This window comes from Netta rufina (assembly GCF_964035555.1).
Source record: "Netta rufina genome assembly, chromosome: 1".
In the NCBI taxonomy this organism is placed as follows: Eukaryota; Metazoa; Chordata; class Aves; order Anseriformes; family Anatidae; genus Netta; species Netta rufina.
In genome coordinates this window covers 204,970,783-204,988,614 of record NC_140123.1, presented here as the reverse complement: position 1 = coordinate 204,988,614, position 17,832 = coordinate 204,970,783, and the positions used below count along the sequence as shown (strand labels likewise).

At 38.9% G+C, this 17,832-nt stretch overlaps 1 protein-coding gene across 1 annotated transcript in view; it reads right to left on the bottom strand.

Annotated features, from left to right (window-relative positions):
- The window catches only part of LRGUK (leucine rich repeats and guanylate kinase domain containing), a gene marked incomplete at both ends in the record, with an annotated part of 49,126 nt that overhangs the window by 22,038 nt on the left and 9,256 nt on the right, over positions 1-17,832 (bottom strand). Inside the window, 7 exons of the mRNA XM_084306394.1 lie at positions 590-703; positions 1,848-1,944; positions 4,988-5,107; positions 9,302-9,408; positions 10,919-11,005; positions 13,407-13,487; positions 16,283-16,426. Of these exons, the coding sequence (XP_084162520.1) occupies positions 590-703; positions 1,848-1,944; positions 4,988-5,107; positions 9,302-9,408; positions 10,919-11,005; positions 13,407-13,487; positions 16,283-16,426 (750 nt within the window). The remainder of the gene's footprint in view (positions 1-589; positions 704-1,847; positions 1,945-4,987; positions 5,108-9,301; positions 9,409-10,918; positions 11,006-13,406; positions 13,488-16,282; positions 16,427-17,832) is intronic.

The following is a 17,832-nucleotide window of genomic DNA, read 5'->3' as shown; positions in this document are numbered from 1 at the left end:
GGGTTTAGTAGGCATGCAGCTCTCGAGTAATTCACCTAAACGTTGGGGATAGGTGGACAGAACACGGATGAAGAGCTGAGGGTACTGTGATGGAAATACTGGAGACATGGTGGGGAGATAAGGCTACTGAAATTGAACAACTTGACTAAGAAATTTTAAGCAGCCAGCTGTAGGATGCATCTGACTAAATGTGGGTATCTATAAAGGAAATGCTAGGTACTGTTGATGTACAGACCATGGAGAGCTACTTGATGCACGCAGAGGAATTACAGATACAGTTTATCTGACTAAACAGCTGTATTTAGTGTTAGGTCAGAGGTTGGACTCGATGATCTTGAGGTCTCTTCCAACCTAGACAGTTCTGTAATTCTGTGATCTCCAGTGACACTAAGGCAGCCCACACAACACATCCAAATCTACCAGCAGCAGTGGTAGGCTGGGCAGAAGGCATAGGATGTCTCTTATGTCACTAAGTTGCTATGTCTAGGCTGCTGAAGCAAACCTTAGTGAAAGTGCATGATTTTTTTCCCCAGCAGAGTTCTCACAAAATGACTTACTCAAAAATGGTTAAGCAATATGCAATCCTTACCTCTATTTCTAAGTGAACACACGTTGCAAGGCCCTCTCTGGCAATTGATTCCACAGTGTCTCTTCCAAGGCCGTAGGAATAGCCACTGTATTTAAAGGTTGCTATAAACTTCCCCTGAAATCCAAAACAGCAAGCACAATGACAAAGGAAATATTGTAATGAAAACAACTTTCTTAAAGGAGAGTAATCGCTGAGGACTTCCTCTCTTTCTCTTCCAGCAAAGTTTCTCCCTGCCCAAATCATCAATACTAATGAGGCCGATGGGAGCACGAAATTTGCAGAGAAGAGCAGAGAAGGGCCTGCAGGGTATGGGCTTGTGCATTGTTCATGGATAATAAAACACCAGCGCCTTGAAAACAAGCTGCTGACAGGTTACAGCTTTCATTGGTTATTCAGTCACGCTGTAAAGAAAGCGAGATCTAAAGCAAAAGGGGCATCCTTCTTTTGACATTACATCAAACCATATGGCTACGCCATGTAAAATAGAAGACGCCAAAGAAAAGAGGACAGAAACAATCCTGCACGGAGAATGCATAATTGGCCAAAAAATTTCAAAGTTAATAAGTGACAACTGAAAATTTGGTTCCCAGTAGTATGTCTAGAGAAATGAAGGCAGATTATATTATTTTAAACTCTTCAATTGCTGAGAGTTACCGTTAAGAACCAGATCAGTTGCTTAACACTGCGTTGGCTCCCCTGTTTGTGTATGTACAAATAATGAGCTCTGTTGTGGCTTTTCATGCCAAAGTTTTATTCCAGGCAGCAAAAGGCATCAGAAACAGTAGCTGGAGGCACACTGCCTTCAGAGAGGAAGACAATGCCTTTAGGGGGACAGAAGGGGGGATTTGCGAAACTTTAAAAGACTGCATTCCCTGCAGGGTTGCTGGAAGATTGGGGAAAAAAAAAAAAAAAAAGGCAGTTATTTCCTGAGTTTTTGCTTCTGGTACCCACACTAGATACTTGCATAGGCAAATAAGCTTCTTTCTACATTATAATACTGTCTAAAAATTCCTGCTGACCACTATGCCAACTTAATGGTTTCTATATATGCATACAGAAGATAAAAAGAGATATAAACGTACAATGAATTTCTGGTTGCTGTGTATGCGCTTAAGCCACATAACTGTGAGTGAAAGGGCATGCAAACAAAGACACAAACTTCAAAAAATAAAACAATAACATCAGAGCTGGATGGAAAAGTTGAGTTCACACTGACCGTAGGGAAACAGGCCTAGCTGAATACTCATCAGGTACTCACTGTGCTCAACATTTTGTCAAATGCTTCTTGAGAAACGAAATAGTAATCAAGTCTGTTTTCTTCACCAAAGTAAGCTGCCCTGGTGGTATGACAGGGACTGGAAAATATATAGCATAATAAAGAAATAACCTGTTTTCAATCATAGAAGCAGCTATGGAATAGGAGGGGGGAAAAGGGAGAATACTACAAATCATTTTATTTTTAAGAAGAGAAGAAATATGAGAAATATAAAGAGGTGCAAATCATACCCCTAATGCTGCATATTTGAAAGATTAACCCATAAATACACAAAAAAAAGTTTAAATGTAACATTACGTTTTGGCTATAAATCCCCTCTAACCCGGGATAGCCTGAGCTGAAGCTGTCACAGGGCCCTGTAATAGAGAAATGCCGAAACCATTTTTCTCCAGTGATGTCAGCTTGTGAATGATATAAAGTAGAACCCTAAATATGGAAAAGGAGACTAGGAGTTAGGCTGACCTCCAAGGTTAAGAAAGAGATATAAAGTCCAATCTTTGAATAGCGCCCCATTATTAAGGGGAGAAACAATCCCCAAACAAGGGAGATAAGTGGGGCACAAGGCAGGAAAAGTAATTGCCTGCCACCACGCAAGGATAATAGGATAAAGCTCAGATATGTGAGCTTATTACCAGGGTGAAACACTAAAACAAAACAGAACAGAACCAAAACAACAACAACAAAAAAATGGCTAAGACAGTGCACGTAGCAACTTTGGATTAAACTACTGAGTAGCCCATATTCTTAGGAAATAATATTTTGCTAATCGTTTCTGGTTTGGCTTTGTTTTTAATTTTTTACATTGTAGGATACCAGGAACAGAAGCGTGATGGGGAACTCTAGCATTGATTCACACTGAGAACATTTTATCTCCTTGACTTTTGTTGGACTACCCTGGAAAACGTGGAAAAAATATCTATATCCCACCTGCTAGTATCCCATCTACTAGGCTCACCCTACATCATCACATTTTTTGCTTGATGATAATGCTACAATGAAAATACAATTATTTAATGCTTTTTCCTGTTCCCCAAAGCATGGGGACTTCTAGAAATACAATTTCTTTCTCTGTTTTTCTTGCTTTCTGAGAATTTTCCTAAGAAAATGGAGAAGTATAAACAACCAACAGAAAACAAAACAAAAAAAAAAACAACTTACTCATTTTTCCCCCTTTATATTGAGATCTAACAGCGAACAAATTAATTTTGGTTCATTTATTTAAGATAGCTGAGTTGTAAACCACTAAGAATTTTAGTCTATAACATTGAGCTTGACAGATCTTAATTATCACAGCATTAGAGGGTGACACTTTTTTTTTTAATCATGAAGATATGGCAAATGAGGACAGTGTGCTACTCATGGACTCTGTAAAATTTCACTTCAGAGGCTTGATTATTTTATTTTATTTTTTTAAAGATATTATGAATGCATCCACCTTTAAAGGTCAATCTTGAGTACTATCCAGATGGTTTGAGGGTCCAATTTCACTTTATTTTTTGAAACACTTCTAAACGTTACAACCCTTTTTAATTGCAAGGCCATGTTTACATTCAAACTGCCAGGGTATGTCGCATGAAATACATTTTTAATGAGTGGAATGTTTGAAATTTAAAAGAGTAAGCCATAAAATTGCTTAAATCTCCACTGAATAATTAAAATACAACTTTGCTTTATGGTTGCAATTTTCTGCTCTGTTAAGATTCTGTCGCTATCCCCTTCTTTTCCCCTCATGCATGAAACTTTGAGGAAATAAAATACACAGTATTAAAAACAATGCTCCTAAAAAAACACACACAGTGCTTGGAAAATTTCAATTGGCATTCAGTTAGTTTGTAATTTCTCGTCTAGTCATTCAAAACACAGTAGTATCTTTAAAGAAAGGCAAAAAGATATTTTTCCAGTCCCATAGCTTCTCAGATCTTTTCTTAAAACGTCCTTTTGTTTTGCCAGTGTAATGACTTAATTCTGCATGTGGCTATAATCTGAGTACACCGCAGACACGTAGGCTTCTTCACTGCAGATTATTATGTTGGAGAAGAAGGCTACTACTAGACATCCCATCAACACGTAGGTCGTGGTCCTGATGTTAGGAACTCTGAGGAATTAATCCCCTAAATACACAAGCCCATGGTGCTTTTCTTGCAACTGACTTATTCAGTACATAGGAGTCCACAAATAGGGGTCCAAGATGTGGTAAATGTTATTATACGTATGAAAGCATGGTTAAAGTATGATAAAATTGGATAAAATTGTGTAATTATTAAAAAATAACAACAAAAAAAGAGAAAATAGAGGGGAGACAAAATAATTAGAATACAGGATTTGAGATCAGAGACATGCATCATAGGCAGGACCTACAACAGTTAGGTATTGTGGAGAATGGGATGGGAAAACACGAGGAACAGCTTTCACCACCTAATTTCAGGTGGCAGATAGGAATTCTGGCTAAATTAGATCACTGCTATCTAGTGTGTACTGAAAATAGACATATAGCTCAGGTGAGTGTTTCACAAAGGGCAAATCTTCCCTTGAAAGAGCTGGTTTCTCTCCACTAAATACCCAGGAAGCCCAAGGCTGCAAGGATCCTAATTCAGGCCTTTCCAAGGGGGAAAATTAGTCCTCCCAGCAGGTGGTGAAGCCTGAAAGGTGCTATTTACTTTGATAACACTACTTGCAGGATAATAAACTGGTCCAGCAATTGCGCTTGCTTCCTTGCCTAGCTTCAGGATGCAGTGTGCACGTGCATGCTAATGTGTTTACACCCAGGCACATTCCAAAAATTAAGAGAAATCTATACATATCTAAGCAGATGTTTAGGTGGAGGGGCATATGTGAGCAGAGATAGAGCAGATCAATAAAAGGAGCTCTAAATGACACTTTTTGTTTGCTTCTTTGCCGTTCACCTTTGAAAAGAACACGATAATTTAAACGGCTTTTCTTTTTAAGAAAGTATTTGATGGCTTCAGGCAATCAAGCACCGGGAAAAGATTAAATGCATAGCAACAACCGTTTATAGGTTGTCTTTAACTTTTAACTTCTTTAAAAAAAAGAAAAAAAGAAAAAAACAGGAGCAATTTTAGCCTTTATCACTGTGTTCTTTTAACCTTAAGAAGTAAACTTACCCAAATCTGAAGAAATTATTGAACTGTCTGCAGATCCTATGAGTAAGCTCTCTTTTACCACAGGCTAGAGGTCCTACTAATACCAGCATGGGGTAGGGAGCATCAAGACTAGGTAGAGTGCTACAAGAAAGGAAAACAAGGAGCCATTATATCAGGTCCAAATAAAGTCTTCAGCAACTTTGTATAAAGCCTCTGTGGAGGCTTCATCATCATTTCTACTAATCTCATCTGTCTATCACACTGTTCGCATTGTTCGCAGCGTAGACAAAAATTGTGAGAAGTGTGCGCTCGGTTTGATATGTTCCAAACACAAAAATAGCACAAAATACCACATTAAAGACCCCTGGGTCTCTTTTGCCAAAGGAATAATACTATGTGTACTATAATCTTCTCTGATTTATAGTCTTTTCTAAAGCTCCCTCTGCAGTTACGGTATTGCTGGGTTTTGTTTAAGAGTTTTCCAATTCTGTTGCGGGGATGGTAATATTTTAATGATCAGGATAATAAGCCTGGCATGAACCTGGACTCAATCCTACACACCTTTATGCACTCCCGCATATAATCTTGCTGACTTCCACGGCCTTGCCAGATGAAGGTGGCAATTTGTAAAGAGCTCTTCAATTCAGGATAATGAGAGACACTAAGACCCTTAAACTCCTCCGAACACAAATAACACTACAATGAAAGAAAGCAAAGTGTTGCAAAAATACAAAGCCTTCACTTAGGCTCCATTTTCTCCATGCTGAGCAGATGGTTAGATCACCGAATTTCCACTTCCAGCTGTAAAGACCAGAATAAATGGCATTTTTGCACTTCTGAAAGTCCAGCAATTGAGGCATCTAAAAATGGAATGCAACTTTGGATTCTCATTTTTTAAATCTCAGCCAGACTGTAAGATCATGCCACTTGATGACGTGACAGAAATAGTTGGAATTGTTTCAAAACCACTTAATTTTAACTAATGAGTAGCTTTAACTGGATTTAAATGTTAAAGTGGAAGAAAAACACCTCTGCGCACTAAGAGTACATTTAATGTTATTTAAAACAGGTGGACGTAAATTCCTGAAAACAGATTTTCTTTCTTTTAACTTTTCTCTTACAAGTGCCTAGCTCTGTAAGAAATAATGATAATCATCCAATATGAGCATGGGGGAAAAATCACAGTAATGGCTTTACTCCTATTTTAGGTGCAGCAAAACAACTCCATTTTCTACCTGATTATATGTACATAATAGGGCTTGATGTTTCAGAAGCACTACGATAATAATGCAATTCAGTCTCCCAATTCCTATGGAGCAGGTAAGTGCTATTCTCTCAGAAGAAATAGCAGACACACCTAATAAATTGACCAGCTGAAGGTTGTACACATGTGCTGTTACTAAACTGTAAAACGAATCCGGATTGTGGTCCAGCGTTCCTTTCTCCAGACTATTTTAAAGCCAGGCAGCAGCAGAACCATTGGGAGATCGAATGTATTTTTCTTACTGTGCCAATTGGTGACATTTACAAAACAACAGGCAGCATTAGCACAATAAGCTCATTAGCACAATATGCTTGGGATTCTAATTCCTCTTTAAATTAATTCCCATTGCTGGAACAGAGGAACGCATCCTCAATTTCCTTGGGTTTATTATGTCATGGAGAACACGTACATAATACAACCTCTCATTACATCACCGCTTACTGATTGTCAGGATAACCTAAAAGCTCTGGTTTTCCTATAACTTGTAAGCAGATTGTGGTAAAGAGTCCTTGGCTCATTTAATGTTCATCTTTCAACTTTTCTTGACTTTGGTGAGTAGAACAACACACTGCTGTGCAAGATTAATAGGTTTCAAGGCCAGAAGGGACTACTGTCATCGTCTAGTCAGCCCCCCTCATCGCACTGGCTACAGGATTTCCCCAAGTTGGTTCTTGTTTCAGGCTTGATACCTGGGGTTCTGTTAGAGCACATTTTAATTACAATGGTCCCGTTGTGGAGAATTCTCTGGTACCCCTGGTAAATTTTTCCACTACTTAATTACCTCTGTAACTTTTAACAATGATGTCCTATTTCTTCGCTGAATGAATTCATCCTTGATAGCCAGATACCAAGCCTCTTCACGTGCTTGCCCGATAGACCGAAGAGCCCACTGTTATTTCATTTCTGCTCCCCACGTAGCAGTTATAACTAAGTCAACCTCTTTTTAAACGCCACATGCATTTATAGTTGGGGTAAAATCTACATAATATTGTGCAGTGATGTGTTGCCATGCAATTAAAGAATCACAAAGCACAGAAAGAGAGGAAACGGTTAAGAAACTTTATGTTTTCTGACTGGGGTATGCAACAATATCACTTTTTCCTTTGATTTCAGTCTTTATTTTTAATGGAAATATTACTAAACAGAATTAATTATAATCTCATCTGAGATAGATGCAAATGAACTATACCAATCTGGTTCCAATAGGCATTTTATAGTGTAGAAGACTAACTCATCATCATTAGGATGATTTCATTAATGACTGTGTTGTGTGTTTTCCAGCTGAGCATGGGCAAACATTCAAGGCATCATTAACAATTTTGGTCAGTACCATAAATACTGGTCTGCGTGTTTATATGTTTGTATACACAGAACCACTGATAAGACACAGAATTGTTTTTTTTTTTTTCCAGCAACGAAGATGCACAAACACAATCCAATAAACAAATATTTAAACAGGGGCTGTGTCTGCACTGCCAAAAATCCATGCCTTCAGGTAAAACTGTTGTGTTTTAGTTTTTGAAAAAAAGAAATCTCCAATCCTGCAAGACAGTCAATAACTGCTTGGCGTTATTTTAAAGGCTGAAGAGCCTTCTTAGAAGCTATCATTGCCACAGGGATGGTATCTATCTTTCATCACCAAGCTCATAAAAAAAAAACACAAGCCATGCAATACAGATATTCTAAAAATTTAAATTGAGTTGCTAAATCATGAATCTTAATCATGAATCTGATGTGTTCAGTTTTGGGCCCCTCAGTACAAGAAAGACATCGAAGCCCTGGAATGTGTCCAGGGAAGGGCTACGAAGCTGGTGAAGGGCCTGGAGCACAAGTCCTGTGAGGAGGGGCTGAGGGAACTGGAGCAGAGGGTGCTCAGCCTGGAGAGGAGAAAGCTCCAGGGAGAGCTCCCAGTGGGCTGCCAGGGCCTGAAGGGGCTGCAGGAGAGCTGGGGAGGGACTCTGTGTCAGGGGTGTAGGGATAGAACAAGGGGAAATGGCTTTAAACTGAAGGTAGGTAGATTTAGATTAGCTCAAAGGAAGAAATTCTTTTCTATGAGGGTGGTGAGGCCCTGGTGCAGGCTGCCCAGAGGAACTGTGGCTGCCCCATCCCTGGCAGTGCCCAAGGCCAGGCTGGATGGGGCTGGGGACAGCCTGGGCTGGTGGGAGATGTCCCTGTTCATGGCAGGGGGGTGGAATTGGGTGGGCTTTGAGGTCCCTTCCAACCCAAAGCATTCTAAATGGTGCTAAGACAGGCCGTTGGGCACAAAAGTTGATCTCAATGCCCATTGTAGTTGATATAATCACAAACCACAAATACGTCACAGTATCTTCCATCACGGTGTGTCAAAGCACCTCCCAAACTTTTACCAAGCAAACATCATAACTCATCTGCAGAGCAGCAAAGTATGGTGACTTTCGTCTTCTAGATGAGAAATGAGACAGAGAAGTCACCTGCCACGACAACAGCAATGTCAGAAAGGGAACATTGACTTGTCTCTCCCTTCTGTGCTTTAAATAGCAGCCAGCATGTTCGCCTCCCATAAGCAAGAAGTCGCTGGACTTCCTTAAGTACAAACTTGGAAATTTCACCTTATGAATAGAAAACATGCCCCAAAGCCACAAAATAAAGCCGTTTTGCTCACAACGGGATGCCAGTAGTGTGAAGAGGAGTAAGCAGGATAGGAAGAAATGTTTTACAGCTCTCTTCTTTCTCAAGAGACTTTCAAATTGCCTTTGGGTATTGATAGAAATTTTCCATCTTTCATTTATGGTGCAAATGACCATCTGTTTCAACAGATTGTTTAAAAGAAATAGAGTTGTGGACAATCTGTCTCAGACTTCAGAGGTGAATGACTAACTTCATTTCATAATCAATTTCAACCAAACAAGATTTGCCTAATTTCCAGACTGCTAAAAAAAAAAAAAATAAAAATACCGTGGAACATCTCCTCTTCATTAGATTAATTTAAAGGTGGGAGAGGGACAGAAAAATGTCCCTCTAAATATGACAACACATTCTGCTTTACTTGAGTGCCACCCTCAGGAGCAGACGTGAAGTGGAAGTAAGTTTACCTGTCAAAGATCCGCTGGGGCTGCAGCATGCCATACATAATCTGAGTCATATGGTCGTTAGCAGCGACAACTTCTGGAGGAGGATCGTATTTATTCACAGCATCAACCTGTTTCCAGAGTTTAGGAGCAAAAAAAAAAAAAGAAGAAAAGTAGTGATGTAACTGTTCCCAGCTGTAATATGCTTCTCAGATCACTATGAGTAATGATGGCCTCATGTTTATGAGGGTCAGTCTTCATATTTGGCTTGTCTGTAAGCACTCTGCTACATAAATCTTTTCAGGAGATTTAAACACAATTTGATAGATGGGTGGAAGGCAGCCAGAAGTATCTCACCATCATTAATATATTCAACCTTTTACTGGAAAGAAAACAGGATGCTACACAAGATATAAAGTAATTCTGCTTAGGTTTTAATTATCCATTAATTTGCATCCTTTCATGCTAGTGGAAGATGCCAAACTAAAATCCTTAGGGACTGAAGCCATTCATTTATTCGTTAAAAGAGGAACGGAATGGGCATTAATAACATAAGCAAACTGCAGTTTTCTCCTGACAATGCACTTCTGTCTTTCCAGGGAGGAAAAGCATTCAAACTCCAAGGATTCTCCCCATTCATTCTCTTAAAATTCTATTGAGGGTACTGACCTCTATTGGGCTGTATTTATTTATTTTTATTATTAATGTTATCTACTCCTAGAATATCCTGAGGAGAGGATTTTCTGAAATAACTTTAATCATCCAAAAGTTAATGCTCATCTAGATCAGTCATCTAGGCTTACTTTTACAGTCCAAAAAGAAGGATTTATTTAATGGATTCAAAATGTTGTTGGAAGGAATGCAGACTGACACATAGGAAAGAATAAGATCAACATCTCAGGTAGGTGGGGTAAATTACACTCTGATATCATCCATTCTCTGTGCTCAAGATAGCAAGAGCCTAGCACTAAACAAGAACCCTGATACTTATGCAACTAAAGTTAGGAGCGATGAATTCCCTTGAAGGGCCACTTTTTGAGAATACTTCCTTCATATCCAGCCCCAATTTACAACCTTTAATCCCAACAATTCTAGCACGGCTCCCAAATGCTACAAAATGCAACCAAATTATACTAAAAACAGCATGAGAGGAAATGGTTTCTATTAGAACAGAATGTTACTGTAAGCAGTCTGAGGAGTTTTTTGAGGGGAAAAGATTTGACTGAGAAAGCTGTATGGAGTAGAATCGGAAACAACCATCATTGTAGCTTTCAGAGTTCACTCTGCAGTACACAGCATTGAAAAAGAACAGTATTCTAGAGGTTGCCACATAGTATTTCTTGAGCATAGCTACCTCTTTAGATTTACTAACTGCTAAACAATGGCTGCTAAATAAATATTTCTTTATGAAGCAAAGCTTTTATTGAGTTTTGCATTTTTACATGCTACAAATGCTCCAGAAATTCTGTAGATACACAGCTAGATTTAGAAGCAAAAACCTCTGAATTTGTAGTCTGTCTTGTAGCCTGAAAGAAGGGAGATTTGTGAAACCCAAATGTGAACAAACCTGACCTACGTGCATTGTTTTTTTGTATTTACATTCTTTATTTAGAAAAATTCCAGAAGGAAATGGTTATGTACCTTCTCTTCCACTGAAATCTTCTTGAGATCCAGTTCTGTTAATTGTGGCAACATGAATATCACCGAGAGCCAGTAATCTGTTTGCTCCTGAAGGAAAAAAATTCCACTTTGACATAAAGTGCATAACTTCGTCAGGCTAATATTTAATTTCCATTGGCCAAAGTTAAATTGGCCTTAATATATTGCAATATAAAAAGCTTTTTCCCTGAGGGATGTCAATACACTGTACAAGAACACCTCTCCCTCCCCCCATAAGTATTACTTCTACAACAAAACCTAAAAGCTGTTCAAAAGTCTGCAATTACATTGTTCAAAAGGTCAGGATGGGAATTGAAAAAAATAAAAAGAAAAAACACACCACCATACACACTAGAACACCAAGGAAGACTGCTGGAGAACAAAAAAACATTATCTATACTGGACTATGTAATAAACTATATCTAATACTTCTGACCTTTGAAGAACTATAGGAATTTAAAAGGGAATTCGCATAATATATTCATTGTGACACATGCTTTTAAGTCTGAGGCAATAAAAAAGAATAATTAAAAAGCAAATAAAAAGCTGATACTGATAACTGAAATTCAAATGGTAGTATTAAGATGATGTTTGTGTACATTACTAAAATAGTAATTTAAAGGAATGGGACGAGAATCTGCTTCGGAGGAGGTCGCCTAAACAGAAAAAGGGTTTCAGACTGTGGAGGAGGCCCAGGACAGCCTGTTTCAGGCATTTTTTTCCTGCTAATTTCATCGTGCACCACAACGGATCATTCTCAAGAAAGTCAACATAAACCTGGCAGTTACAGGAAGGAGAAGTTAAACCCTTAACATTTTTCTTCTGACACAGGAAGTATCTCTGAGTGAGGTTTGTGAAGATTGTGTGATGAATACATATTTTAATAATAATTCTTAAATACACATTTCATGGAGGCAAGGGGTGAGATGTATTGGGTTTATGGTGAGGTTTTGGTAGCGAGGGGGCTGCAGGAGTGGCTTCTGTGAGAAGAGACCAGGGCAGTGTTCCAGCTGGCTCCAAAATGGAGCTGGCCAACACCGAACCCGCTCTAGAAACGCCTCTGTGCCAACATATTTAAGGAAAGGATAAGGAACACTGTGCAGCAGCTATTAGAGAGAAATGAGAGAAAACTCTGCAGACACCAAGGTCAGTGAAGAAGGAAGGGGAAGAGTGGAGTAGAGGTTCCCAGCAGCCCGTGGAGGACTGCATGGAGCAGAAACCCACACTGAAGCCCATGGGGGACCCCACAGTGCAGCAGGTTACGTGTCCTGAAAGGCCTGCATCTCGTGGAGAGCCCGTGCTGGAGCAAATTCCTGGAAGGAACTATGTTCCACGCAGGACCCTTGCTGGAGCAGTCTGTTCCTGAAGGACTGCATCCCATGGAAAGGAGCCATGCTGGAGCAGTTTATGAAAGACTGCATCCCATGGGAAGGACACCATGCTGGAGTGGGCAAAAACTGAGAGGACGAAGGAGCAGCAGAGACAAAATGTTATGAACTAACCACAAGCCCCCGTTCCCTATTCCTCAGTAGGAGGAGGAGAAAGAAGAGTCAGGAGTGAAGTCAAACCAGGAAAGAAGGCAGAGAGGAGATGTTTTCTCTTTTTTTCCTTAGTATCTTACTCATTTTTATTTTTTTTAAATGGCAATAAGTTAATCTTCCCCAAGTCACATTTGTTTTGCCCATGATCATAATTGGTGAATGATCTCCCTGTCCTTATATTGACCCATGAGCTTTTTCATCTTATTTTATTCCCATCTTGCTGAGGAGGGAGAGTGAAAGGGCAGCTTGGTGGGCACCTGGCAGCCAACTGAGGTCAACCCACCGTAAGTTCAGACAATTTAGAAATTACAGAAGTCAGGACAGAATCATCTTTGGCTATTCAGGACAAATTAGTAGTCAGTATTTCTGATGTTGTGTAAATGTCACTGTCATTGATAAAATGGATGTTTGATTCATTGGTTGAAGAGTAACATGGGAGCAATAAAAGAGAACTGCGTAAATCCTAAAGAAGAAAAGCTGATATAGATTCCAGAGACACATGATTTTAAAATGGTTACTCTTAAGTTCCTTTGAGCTTTTCCCACTAACAAGTCCGTACCTTCAAAGCAAATGAAAGAGGGTTCTCTTACCAAACAATAATAATTAAAATAATAAGAAATATAAAAATAATTGCATAATATGAATACAAAAGTATAAATGGATTCACAAGCAGGATTAATCAAATTCATGGATTTACTGCATGGATATTAAACATGATACATATGCAGCATTTGTTGAGGAAGTTCCCCAAAAAAGGTGGGTAACCGTGCCAGGGGAAGCATCCTTCATTCTTGCCTTGTTTCATATACCCATTCCTAGATGTCCTGATCACTCTCAGAGACACAAAAGGAAGCTAAATGGATTATGGTGGGATACAAAAGACCAGCTCTAGATTCATGTTTTTTTCTTTGTCTTTACTCCTTTCTTACCTGTACAGGATTTTTTAAAAGATTTAAAACTCGGAGGAAAGGCAGATCTTGAATATATTCAAGTTCACCCAGTTCAGCAATCTAATTAGTGACAGAAACAGAGCATAAATTAGCAGCAACAGAATCCACAATAACTACGGGGGGGAAAAAAAAAGAAAAAAAAAAAAGAAGTTTTCTGATTCTCGTTCTTAAAATCTGGAAATAAAAAAAAATATCATTATACTCACAAAATGGGTATACATGTTAACTGCCTTCAATAAGGCACTTGGAGTCACAAAAGGCAGACAACTCGGATGTTAGCTGCAGAAGCAATATTACAGACAGTAATTTCGAACCACCTGTGTTTTTCCAGTTCTTTCAAATGTCAAGCCATAACACATTTAGCTTTTATGTGGCTGATGTGCTTAAGTGAGGCAGTTCTGCGGTTATATTTGCACTTCATGACTAGCGCAAAAAATTCCTTCTAAGAAGAGTTTCTTTTCACGGGAGCTCCAGTTCATCCCACCTAACTTTCAGCACTTAACTGAAAAGCATCAGCAGAGTTGTCCTTGCCTCTATTTACGTCCAGAGAGTAATGCATCCCACTTAAGGACTCGTGCACAAAGAATATCTGCACTCAGCCACTTCAGTGAGTTATTAGAAGTTGTGTGTTAATTGAAGTTTGAGTGCCCGAAGCAAAGTCAGACTAGAGGCATTCATACCAGACCCTGAGTGAATAGTTGTACGGCTAGCAATTGAAACAAAATGGATCAAAATGGGTCATGTTGCTTCGTTTTAGCCACCTGTAAGGTAGCCCAGATCAGCCACTTAACATGATTTTATAATCAGTGGAGAGAGCCAGTTCCAGAGATCATCTGATCCATGCTAGGCTGGGATGAATTGCCTTGTAAAGGTGCCTGTTTGAAAGACTGAACCACCCCTAACTTCTAGTCAGCTTATGTAAGGTGTCTAGGAACATAAACCTTAACGATAGCCTAGACAATATTATTTTTGAGATAACAAGCCTGTTGCTGAACAATTTTGACCAGGTTAAGTGTCATTTGGGTGGATTTCCTAGTAAAGTCATTGAACACTAACAGTCCATACTTGAAAATCACCGAATAGATATGTGAGAGATACATTCTGCAGATAAATCCGTTGTGCCCATTTTTGAAAGAAATCAAGCACTTGAGATCATTCTGGATGGTGGTGAGCTGAAACAATTCAGATTATTACAACTCTGAAAATTACTTCCCTACACAAAAAGCTCCAACAGAGTTCAATAAACCTTTTATATCAGGACCCGCAGTAACATTTAGCTTCTCTCTTTATGGGTCAAAAAACATACACTTTTTGAATTCAGACATTTTTAATTCATCACTGAGACTGCGTTTGCTTTAGCAATGTAGTTTTAGTCCTAGAACTTTTGTGTTTTGGGTATTTTTGGTGGGTCACAGCATACATAGCACTGCCTAGATGACAGGCATCTTGCCCCTTACTAGCAGCTAAAAAGGAAAAATAAACAGCACATTGGCCCAGCACAGACAGCAGGTGGGATGGTGCCAGGCTGAGGGACAATTCTACCTTGTGCATGCAGGAGAAAAGAAAAATTTGAGCGTTCTGTCCTGTGTTTGCTCCCAGGCCCTTCTGACCTGCAGAATACCACATCCACCCAGCTCTCCAGAGACACCAAGTAGCTGGCATCTTACTCCCACCGCTGACGCGGGCAGAGCAACCTAACTTTACACGGGAACAATGAGTTCCAATGACAGGCTTAATGCAGCTATTTCAGACAGATGAAAATTGAGGCTTAAGCAATTGTGCCAATATTCTCTTTAAATTATTCTGCAGAAAGAAATGCTCAAAAATTGTGACTCATTAAACGGTTTCAATAACATCATTAACAGAGGTAAAATTTGATGAGGCAAAATTAATAGCTTTGGCGTGCCGTAAGGAACGGTGGAAACTATAAGAGGTGATGGAAGTGGTGTTATTAATGCTAATAACAACCACGCCATTAGTTAGTTTCCTGTCTTGTGCAATTTTAAACATCGATGTGCCTTTAAATGTCAACCTGAACGCACTGCGAGAAAAAGAATTCAGAGCGTATTGTATTAACTCCTGTAAACTTATCTTGCAAATGGGGAAAAATGACAGAAAATGTTCAATTCCTGGTTTATATTGTTATTTCTTATTTTCTTCGATTTTTTTTCCCTCATGCAGATCTTTCTTTGATGTCAAAATGATTCATGAATTGACAGTCTTTTCAGTGAGAGACTCTGGAAGCTCAGTATCAAAAGGATTAGGTGCATATGGCTGGGGTTTCAAAACTCAAATACAAATGAGTTGGATTGTGTCATTGTAATTCCAGTGAAAACTCTGCTGCATAACAAAAGCCACTTTTATAATAGAGTACACACCGTTCCGCCTTACAGAAACTTTCCAGCTGAGAGCTCAGAAGAATCTGTGGTCATAAAATTGGGCTGAGAGATATTAGCATACTCTCCTGAGGCCTGGCAGTAGAAAAGCTGTGATGTAAGTAAAGATCCTCAAGAATAATCAAGCTGAAAAAGCCACATACTCATCCCTATCATATCCACTCAAGGGAGTACTGTTAGTTCTTTACATATGTGAGCTCTAAATATTACCGAAGTGCTACTTACATAAAGATAATCCCGTCTAGAGATATTAAATAAGGCCTGAGGAATACACTATAAATCAACACGTTAAACAGTGCTGGAGTGAAACACCAAAGGAAAAAATGTCACCTTTCCTAATATTCATGGCTTGCAGCGTAAGATTTTTTCTTTAAGTCTTCAAGGGATAAGGTTTTAGGGAAAAAAAAGAAAAAGGGATGCATTCTCAGAAAAAGTTGAGACCAGTAATAAGATTGTTACCTGGTTATTCTCTAGATCGATCACCTCTAGCAGATCATGCTCCTCCAAGCCTTCTAGACTGGTTATTTTATTGTTAGAAAGGTCCAGCTTCCGTAGAGCTTTCAAGCTGTCCAACCCAGTTATCTTCTCGAGCAGGTTAGAGCTCTAAGAATAAAGGAAAGAATGTGGATTCTGATAAAGTTCTACAGATCGGAAACAACATTTCTGAGGAAGAAATGAGTTTGTTTATTATGGAGAATCCCATTACAAGCAGGTCTTATGTGCATTAGCCCCATCTTCATCTTGAGATGACATACTACAGCTTTCCATTCTGCTCAAGGAAAAAGGAATCAACTATCTTCGGACTAACTTACCTTCAACTTACCTTGAATAACAAACAGCAAGAGACAACATCAATAAAAAGAGCTTGAGCATTCATTTAAAGCTGACGCTGGCTAAAGGATACTCTTGCCAATATCAAACTCAAAATTTAGGAAATAGATATGCACATAAAAATATAGAATACATATACATACATGCATACAATTTCCCTCTGTAATGATGGTTATATTTACACTTATGATTAAAGAATAAATAATGAAAATATGAAGGTAGAACAATACAGTAGTCTTCTTTGGACTGCAGGCACTCTATAAAATACCTCTAGGATACACAAGTTCATTAACACATAATAAATGAAGGCAGACTATTTTCTTTTGGTGATGGCATGCACAGAAATATTCCAGAAAAACACCATCTCTACTGCAAGTTCATCTAGACTCTAACAAGAGAAATGACCAAGCCTTTGAGAATTCATAACTGACTATTATTGTTTTACATTCCTTCCAAAGAAGGTACAAGATAGAAGGCCTACATTAATCACTGGACACCAGATGGCTTCATTTCTCAGGGCCTCACAAATCATTTACTCGTTCCTGCTATGAACTCCAAATAGTTATAGCATGCTAGGTTCTGTACTCATCTTTGTCCCATTGGCCACATGTACCCAGATGGCCTCTCAACATGATTCTCTCCGAATAACCTTGCAAGTTTTATATTTTTCCATCAGCATCACCTTGTGCTGAAAGCTTCAAAGCCTCATATTCTATTAATAAATATTTAGGAACTATTGAAATAAATAAGCCAGCTGACTCTAATGTTAATCCAGTTGTCTGTCCTTGACATTTTTCCTGACTTTTAAATGTTTAATTAGGTTATTAATAGCATGGAAGCTTTCTCTTCCCTTCCTGTACTTCGTTAGACCTCTTTAATAAGATACAGCTCAGAGCTCTAGTTGCAAAATGCTATGCAAGAGGTACACAAAATTTTGTGAACAAAAGGGATTTGTGCGGAGATCCTGTTTTGCTAAGCATAAAATTCCTAAGAGTCCAGTTCATTAAAGCTGCACTTGTTATTTTTTGCAAACACAAGCAGAATAGAGGCTTTTTGGTATAGCTAGGCAGTATTTACAGTTTCTGAAGTCTTTCTTCCAAACTTCAGACCTTTACTACTTTTTCAACCTAGAAACCTCAAGGGAAAATAGAAAGGAAAGCTGAATCAATGGGAGGAGA